At 51.0% G+C, this 9,468-nt stretch overlaps 1 protein-coding gene across 1 annotated transcript; it reads left to right on the plus strand.

The window, feature by feature from the left end:
* Positions 1-5,079: 5,079 nt before the first annotated feature.
* On the plus strand, positions 5,080-7,071 carry LOC123124744 (uncharacterized). The gene is made up of 2 exons (XM_044545308.1): positions 5,080-5,619; positions 5,730-7,071. Exons 1-2 carry the CDS (start codon positions 5,299-5,301, stop codon positions 6,867-6,869), a joined length of 1,461 nt encoding a protein of 486 aa, XP_044401243.1. The 5' UTR covers positions 5,080-5,298; the 3' UTR covers positions 6,870-7,071.
* Positions 7,072-9,468: the final 2,397 nt, after the last annotated feature.

Here is a 9,468-nt window from a genome sequence, read left to right on the forward strand (position 1 = left end):
TTTCTCACCCGTAGCGATGCTTAAGTCTGTCCGAATCATGTTAGCAATTGCCGCATTTTATGATTATGAAATATGGCAAATGGATGTCAAAACTGCATTCCTGAATGGATTTCTAGAAGAAGAGTTGTATATGATGCAACCGGAAGGTTTTGTCAGATCCAAAGGGAGCTAACAAAGTGTGCAAGCTCCAGCGATCCATTTATGTACTGGTGCAAGCCTCTCGGAGTTGGAATAAACATTTTGATAGTGTGATCAAAGCATATGGATTTATACAGACATTTGGAGAAGCCTGTATTTACAAGAAAGTGAGTGGGAGCTCTGTAGCATTTCTGATATTATATGTGGATGACATATTGCTGATTGGAAATGATATAGAATTTCTGGATAGCATAAAGGGATACTTGAATAAGAGTTTTTCAATGAAAGACCTCGGTGAAGCTGCTTACATATTGGGCATCAAGATCTATAGAGATAGATCAATATGCTTGATAGGACTTTCACAAAGCACATACATTGACAAAGTTTTGAAAAAGTTCAAAATGGATCAAGCAAAGAAAGGGTTCTTGCCTGTGTTACAAGGTGTGAAATTGAGTCAGACTCAATGCCCGACCACTGCAGAAGATAGAGAGAAAATGAAAGATGTTCCCTATGCTTCAGCCATAGGCTCTATCATGTATGCAATGCTGTGTACCAGACCTGATGTGTGCCTTGCTATTAGCTTAGCAGGGAGGTACCAAAGTAATCCAGGAGTGGATCACTGGACAGCGGTCAAGAACATCCTGAAATACCTGAAAAGGACTAAGGATATGTTTCTCGTTTATGGAGGTGACAAAGAGCTAGTCGTAAATGGTTACGTCGATGCAAGCTTTGACACTGATCCGGACGATTCTAAATCGCAAACCGGATACGTGTTTACATTGAACGGTAGAGCTGTCAGTTGGTACAGTTCTAAACAAAGCGTTGTGGCAGGATCTACGTGTGAAGCGGAGTACATAGCTGCTTCAAAAGCAGCAAATGAAGGAGTCTGGATGAAGGAGTTCATATCCGATCTAGGTGTCATACCTGGTGCATCGGGACCGATGAAAATCTTTTGTGACAATACTGGTGCAATTGCCTTGGCAAAGGAATCCAGATTTCACAAGAGAACCAAGCACATCAAGAGACGCTTCAATTCCATCCGGGATCAAGTCCAGGTGGGAGACATAGAGATTTGCAAGATACATACGGATCTGAATGTTGCAGACCCATTGACTAAGCCTCTTCCACGAGCAAAACATGATCAGCACCAAAACTCCATGGGTGTTAGAATCATTACTGTGCAATCTAGATTATTGACTCTAGTGCAAGTGGGAGACTGGAGGAAATATGCCCTAGAGGCAATAATAAAGTTATTATTTATTTCCTCATATCATGATAAATGTTTATTATTCATGCTAGAGTTGTATTAACCGGGAAACATAATACATGTGTGAGTACATAGACAAACATAGTGTCACTAGTATGCCTCTACTTGACTAGCTCGTTAATCAAAGATGGTTGAGTTTCCTAAACCGTAGACATGAGTTGTCATTTGATTAACGGGATCACATCATTAGGAGAATGATGTGATTGACTTGACCCATTCTGTTAGCTTAGCACATGATCGTTTAGTTTACTGCTATTGCTTTCTTCATGACTTATACATGTTCCTATGACTATGAGATTATGCAACTCCCGATTACCGGAGGAACACTTTGTGTGCTACCAAACGTCACAACGTAACTGGGTGATTATAAAGGTGCTCTACAGGTGTCTCCGATGGTACTTGTTGAGTTGGCATAGATCAAGATTAGGATTTGTCACTCCGATTGTCGGAGAGGTATCTCTGGGCCCTCTCGGTAATGCACATCACAATAAGCCTTGCAAGCAATGTGACTAATGAGTTAGTTGCGGGATGATGCATTACGTAACGAGTAAAGAGACTTGCCGGTAACGAGATTGAGCTAGGTATTGAGATACCGACGATCGAATCTCGGGCAAGTAACATACCGATGACAAAGGGAACAACGTATGTTGTTATGCGGTTTGACCGATAAAGATCTTCGTAGAATATGTGGGAGCCAATATGAGCATCCAGGTTCCGCTATTGGTTATTGGTCGGAGACGTGTCTCGATCATGTCTACGTAGTTCTCAAACCCGTAGGGTCCGCACGCTTAAAGTTCGGTGATGATCGGTATTATGAGTTTTTGTGTTTTGATGTACCGAAGGTAGTTCGGAGTCCCGGATATGATCACGGACATGACGAGGAGTCTCGAAATGGTCGAGACGTAAAGATCGATATATTGGACGACTATATTCGGACACCGGAAGTGTTCCGGGTGGTTTCGGAGAAAACCGGAGTGCCGGAGGGTTACCGGACCCCCCGGGAGAAATAGTGGGCCTTATGGGCCTTAGTGGAGAGAGAGAGGGCTGGCCTAGGGCAGGCCGCGCGCCCCTCCCCCTCTGGTCCGAATTGGACTAGGAGAGGGGGGGCGGCGCCCCCCTTTCCTTCTCCCTCTCCCCCTTCCTTTCCCCCTCCTAGTAGGAGTAGGAAAGAGGGGAGTCCTACTCCTACTAGGAGGAGGACTCCTCCTCCTGGCGCGCCCTACAGGGGCCGGCCGGCCTCCCCCTTGCTCCTTTATATACGGGGGCAGGGGGCACCTCTAGACACACAAGTTGATCTGTTGATCTCTCCCAGCCGTGTGCGGTGCCCCCTCCACCATAATCCACCTCGATCATATCGTAGCGGTGCTTAGGCGAAGCCCTGCGTCGGTAGCATCATCATCACCGTCATCACGCCGTCATGCTAACAAAACTCTCCGGCGAAGCTTTGCTGGATCGGAGCTCGCGGGACGTCATCGAGTTGAACGTGTGCTGAACTCGGAGGTGCCATGCGTTCGGTACTTGGATCGGTCGGATTGTGAAGACGTACGACTACATCAACCGCGTTGTGCTAACGCTTCCGCTTTCGGTCTACGAGGGTACGCGGACACACTCTCCCCTCTCGTTGCTATGCATCACCATGATCCTGTGTGAGTAGGATTTTTTTTGAAATTACTACGTTCCCCAATAACTAAGTGATGCCAATGCCTTTTTTTTCTTTGAGGAACTGAGTGATGCCAATTGCCAATGTCCTTTGGAGAAAACGATTCTCCCGTGCACGGGACCTCCCGTGCATGTAGGAGCCCTTGATCTATTGGAGATTCGTGACCATGCAGTTATGTATTGGCTCCCTATGCTCTTTTGTATTCATTCTAACACATCACCTGACATCTTTTGCTCATGTCTTCTGGCCACCTTTTGCCTCTAACGTCACGTCTCCTCTCATTTGAATAGTAGTTCACACTTATTTGTCTCTCCGACCAACTAGCACGTACATAATGAATTTCCTTGGAGCGTCATATCTTTTGAACCATGAATCCAATTGCTGATATTTTTATATATCTGAATAGTTTGCTTCAAGAACTTTAAAATAAGACCAATATTGATTTCATTTCAAGTAATTTATTTCACCGATTCCAAAGAACATATTTCACTCAACTAAAAAAGATATTTCACAATTAACGTGATATTGAAATATGAAATTGGAATGCAACTAGTATATATAATGTGACAGTGAAATATGAAATTGAAATTTTCAGACCACATCCATTTCAATATCCAGACCAGTTTCAGTAACGCATCCATTTCAATTAATGCAAGATTGAAATATCAAATTAAAATGTAACCAATATATATAATGTGACAATGAAACATGAAATTTTCAGAACGCACTCACATCAGTTTCCAGACCAGTTTCAGTACCGCATCCATTTCAATTAATGTTTCCAGATATATTTTACTCTTTCGAAATAAACGGTTACACATTTCTAAATAATCGGTTTCACAAGTTGACATTTTAATTTCATATTATTTTACACCTTGAGAACCTCCATTTCACTTTTCGCTGGGTTGTTTCACAAAAATCACATATATTTCAATTGCACATTTTTGAAATAACATATTTCACTTTATTTAAATATATTATTACACCTTTTAAAATAACCAGGTTCACAAGTTGCCATTTTAGTTTCGTATTTGGATTAAATAGGTTTATAATGAAATAGGTTGGCTTCACATATTACTATTGGAAAAGAGAGTCTTTTACATTTTTCTAGTGAAATAGTTTGTTTGAGATATGAAATGTGAAACGTTAAAATTTAAACGTGTTTGAAATGTATCAAAGTTTGTCTTTTTTTAAAGGTTTTGGCCTTAGGAGTTCAAATATATATAAAAAATCATAAACGAATATTTGATTCAAAAGTTATGAGTCATTTAACATTTCGGATGAAAAATAAAATGCAAGTTTTTAGTGGGAGAGAGAGAACAAATAGCTATGCATGCACCGTACCATCTCTGCACTCTCTTCCACATTTATTTAAAAGGCTGACACATGTACGAATGCAAGGACAACTGCTAGACAATCTGACACGCCATCGTTTTGTATTGTGGTGTATTGACAATTTCGTGTGTAGTATTCAATAAACAATGCAAAAAAGCTTCACAGAGCTCGGATCATGATGCAGGCACGTGAGGTCCCGGTTCCCGGTAGATTTTGTGCTTGATGTCCTTTGGTACTCCCTATACGTCATGTGCCTGCAAACACTTTCAGCATTAACAGACCGTCCGATCAACATCCAATGGCTTGGAGCGTGCCGCCACCTCTTCATCGTCTTCCACCTCTTGCGGCTCCTTGCATAGCCGCCAGCCTACACAGGCCAAACCGCCAGTCTCCGCCCTACCCTCCCATCGATCTCGCCCCACCGTTCTTCCTCATCCCAACTAAGACGCCGCAGCTCGTTGCCGCTCGCAGCATCGTCTCGATGCCTTCCAATTAGCAAAACCAATGTCCTTTTCAGGCAACTCACGAACAACAAACCGAAGGGGGAGGAGGTGGGGCGTATGCACCAATGCATTTTTTTGTCGAGTGTGTATACTGTATAGTCGAAAACATCAAAATTTATTGCCTTCTTGCTACACAAAGTTTTGGATTCCAGATTCCAATCTCAAGTTGCGATATTGTTTAGGAGTACTATAGATTTGGTGGAGTATAAAATAGCAGCTTCGTTTGCAAAACCTTTGCTGCTCTTGAACGACTCGTTCCCCTACTGGCCTGCTGGATTGTTTGTACGTCATCGGGACACGAGCACATGCACGTGATGCACAGGCATTCTTAATCCGGGTCGAGGCATCGAGAGCAAGCACGTACTACCTGCGAGTGGCGACGACGCACGCGCGCGATGCCGGAGCAGAGCAAGAGGCAGCGAGGCCGCAAGCGCACGGCGGCAGCGACGCTGCTCCTCGCGTACGCGGCCCTGGCCATGGAGCGCGCCGACGCGGCGCTGCTCCCTGCGGTGTACAGGGAGATCGGCGCCGCGCTGCAGACCTCGCCCACCGCGCTCGGCTCCATCGCGCTCTCCCGCTCCGTCGTGCAGGCCGCGTGCTACCCCCTCGCCGCATACCTGGCCGCCCGGCACGACCGCCTCACCGTCATCGCCCTCGGCGCGTTCCTCTGGGCCGCTGCCACCTTGCTCATAGGCCTCTCCACCACCTTTGCGCAGGCTGGTGATACTTGCCCTTGCACGTTTCCATTCATGCTCACTCACGGCCGTGCGTCAGTGCCCCGTTCCAGAGCTCTGATCCCCTGAAACTGAATGATGGGATATTGCAGATGGCCGTGACGGCGGCGTTGAACGGCGTCGGGCTGGCGTTGCAGATCCCGGCGATCTTCGCCTTCGTCGCGGACTCCGTCGATGGCACGAACAGGGGCATGGCCTTCGGGTGGCTCATGGTGGCCAGCAAGGCCGGCACCGTGGGCGGCACCACCCTTGGCCTACTCATGGCGCCCACCTCCTTCTTTGGTGTTCCGGGTTGGCGGCTCGCCTTCCTCCTGCTGGCCGCCGTGGGGGCGGCGGTCGGCTTGTCCATCCGCGCGTTCGCGGCCGCCAGCAAGGCCCCGGTCCGGGCCGCCAAGCCGGTGCGGCAGGAGCTGCAGGACTTCGCGAGGGAGGCGAAGGCCGTGCTACGGATCCCGTCGTTTCAGGTCATCGTCGCGCAGGGACTCACGGGTTCGTTCCCCTGGTCCGCGCTGTCCTTCACGGCTATGTGGCTCGAGCTAGTCGGCTTCTCCCACGGCGAGACGGCGGCGCTGATGACTCTGTTCAAGGTCGCCACGTCGCTGGGCGGCCTCTTCGGCGGCAAGATGGGGGACGTCCTCGCCGGGAGGCTCAAGAACTCAGGCCGCATCATCCTCGCGCAGGTCAGCGCCGGCTCGGCGATCCCCCTCGCCTGCGTCCTGCTGCTCGCGCTCCCGAACGAGCCGGCGACTTTCGCCCACCACGGCGCCGCGCTGTTCGTCATGGGGTTCATGGCCTCCTGGAACACCTCGGCCACCAACAGCCCGATACTGGCCGAGATCGTGCCGCCGCGGTCGAGGACGAGCGTGTACGCGCTGGACCGGACGTTCGAGGCCGTGCTCGCCTCGTTCGCTCCCCCGGTGGTCGGCATGCTCGCCGAGCACCTCTACGGCTACAAGCTGGTGCGCTCTGCTGCGAGCGGCGCAGAGCACGCGGCCTCCGTCGAGACGGACCGGCACAACGCGATCTCCCTCGCCAGGGCCCTGTACACCGCGATCGCCATCCCCATGGCGCTGTGCTGCCTCGTCTACTCGTTTCTGTACTGCACCTATCCCAGAGACAGAGACCTGGCGCGGGCTGAGACGGCGCGAGATGGAGGTGGAGCCCGTCCCGGCGGCGAGGGGTCCGACAACGAGGATGAAGGGGAGGAGGAGAGGGAGCTGCTGCCACAGTGAGCGTCGTTTGACTTACTACTAGTAGTGTTTTATCTTTCTGAGAGCATCTTCGACAGCAAAAGTCAGAATACAGTGCCGGGTGAGCCAGGTTTTACGCGCGGCGGTGCGCTGGCTTCAGCGGCCGCCGTAAAATAAAGCGCTCCCGAGCCGCTCCAGTAGACACGCTATATTTCATTTTTTGAAGAGCAATGATAGTTCGGCACATTGCCTGCTTGTACGATACAAAATGCGTACATAGTTCATAGTCTTCTTCTACAATACATAGTTCTACGATACAAAAAAGAAAAAAACTGAAAAACTACTACTACTTGTCATTCTCCGACTCGGACTCTGCCTCGGTGATGTCCTCCTCAGACGTTGGAGCGTAGGCGTCAAGGAACCGCTCGTCGCGGGAGTCTCTGGACGACGCATATCCTAGCGCGATGTTGTATTTAGCGACCGCCTTCCGCGTTCGCTTGTCCTCGCGATAGGCGCTCGCTCCTTCCTCCTCTCCTCCCTCTCCGCCCTCCTCTCGGCGAAGAACTGTTCCTCGTTGATGATATCTTGCGGGAAGCGTTGCCTCCACAGTGCCATGGCTTCCTCATCCATCTCGGCCAGGCTGAGACGGCGCTCCCGCCTCCGGTTTTTGCGCCGATCCTCGTCGGTGATAAGCCGCGGGAAAGGAGCCAACTCATGTGCCCGTTCCGGCGTAGCCACGTCGGTGAAGTTCATGTCCCAACGGGACCGCCGGAGGCGCCACGCCGCAACGTCGTACGCGCGGGCGCCGTCCTGGGCGGTGTCGAAGGTTCCGAGGCCGAGGCGCACGCCGCCGCCCAACCGGATCGAGGCGGAGTAGGTGCCGGACGGACGCACGCGGACGCCGCGGTAGCCCGAACCTCCCCGGCAGCGAGGCAGCATGGTGGCGCGGTGGTGTCGTGTCGGCGGCGAGGAGAGAAAGCGCTAGAGGGAGCGAGAGAGAGCGGCAGAGGGCGCTGCAATTTATAGGCGCGCCGGACGCGGTGCGCCAAATCTAGCGCGCGAGCTGCCCCTTTTCCCGCGCGCGCTAGTTTCCCGCCACCGCTGGAGCGCGCGAAAACATCCCGCGCGCGCTAGAAGCCCAGTTTACCGCGCGTGCCTTTTGGCGCGGCTGTTGGAGATGCTCTGAGGGATTGACTTATCGAGAAAGCTATTTTCCTGTCGATCGGAATTCTGCTTCAGATCCGAACGATCCGCACGGCACAAGATCTACATCGGACGGATCCGCTTTTCCGCCGACCCCATCCGATCCTTCCTTCTTATCCCATTGGCCCCGCCCAGTCTTTCCTTCTAAACCGGTTTTCTCGTTAATGATCCCACTCATGCCGCTCTTTCCTTCTACAATTCTTACAGTTTAAAAAGGTTTTAAAAAGGACGACGATAACTGCCACATGTGTGGCATCTAGGGGTATGTGCTGCACGTCCCGTGTGGCATCGACACCGGCTCGCCCGCACGAACACGTCCGGGCGCGCCCCGCCACAGCCCGCACGTTCTGTGTGCAGCGCGATCGCCCACGCGTCCGGGCGAGCAACCCGCGGCCCGCACGACCTCTCTCGGCCGTCGCCCCTCCCCGCCTGCGAGCCACACGCCCCGCGTGGCAGTCACCACGCGTCCCCGCAGTTCCCATGGTCCGGACCCTCTTCCATGTTCGTTTATCTGCAGTTGCCATGGTTGCTCAACTGCAGTTGCCATGGTTGCTCAACTGCAGTTGCCATCTCAGGTCAAGTGCCAGATGCCATTTTTGGACAACTGCAGCTGTTGCCATGTATGGTCTGGTCTACTACAGTTGCCATGATTTGAAAACTTTGGGAGTTGCCACCTACTAACACTAAGCAGTTGCCATGTAGCACTACAAAAAGCCATGGCAAAAATAACGTGTTCGGGTAAAGGGAGAGTTGCCATCTGCTTATAAGCACACTAGGGCAGTTGCCATGTACCCTGCAAAACACATGGCAACTGACAGCTTTGGGTGTGGGAGAGGAGACAGGCGTGTGGACGACGGTGGTATCTTTAGGAGTCGCCACCTACTAACACTAGGCAGTTGCCATGTAGCACTACAAAAAGACATGGCAAAAAATAACGTCTCCAGGTAAAAGAGAGAGTTGCCATCTGCTTACAAACACATCAGGGCAGTTGCCATGTACCCTGCAAAACACATGGCAACTGACAACTTTGGGTGTGGGAGAGGAGACAGACGTGTGGGCGAACTGATAAACGCCCACACACCAGCCCTTCTGCGTGCGTGCGCGGCGTGCGGGCGCGACGGCAGTTCCACTGCACGCCCCGACTTGCAACCGCTGTCGTCCGAGGGAGAAACGGCGTGCGGGAAAACTAACTACACACCACACACCGGCCTTGTCCTACGTGGCACACGAAATCTGCCTTTCCGTGTCAAGATTTGTGCAAAATTGAATCGATGGTGATCCAGGCGTGTGGGCGAGTTGGAGAAGTGCCACACGTGTGGGCGTTAGTGTTTCCGTTAAAAAATCACGTGAGGAGAGACTTGAACCTGAGATCTTCAAGTTGAGGCCATAATCCTACTATCAACTAGGCTAGCCAACCCAATCATGCATGAACACTAAA

The sequence above is a fragment of the Triticum aestivum genome, chromosome 5D (genome assembly GCF_018294505.1).
Source record: "Triticum aestivum cultivar Chinese Spring chromosome 5D, IWGSC CS RefSeq v2.1, whole genome shotgun sequence".
Taxonomy (NCBI): domain Eukaryota; kingdom Viridiplantae; phylum Streptophyta; class Magnoliopsida; order Poales; family Poaceae; genus Triticum; species Triticum aestivum.

Bases quoted from the DNA above. Each gene is read 5' to 3' on its own strand.
- LOC123124744 (XM_044545308.1), top strand. From the start codon at position 5,299: ATGCCGGAGCAGAGCAAGAGGCAGCGAGGCCGCAAGCGCACGGCGGCA. The intron at 5,620-5,729 runs GCTGGTGATACT...GGGATATTGCAG, and splicing joins TCTCCACCACCTTTGCGCAG to ATGGCCGTGACGGCGGCGTT.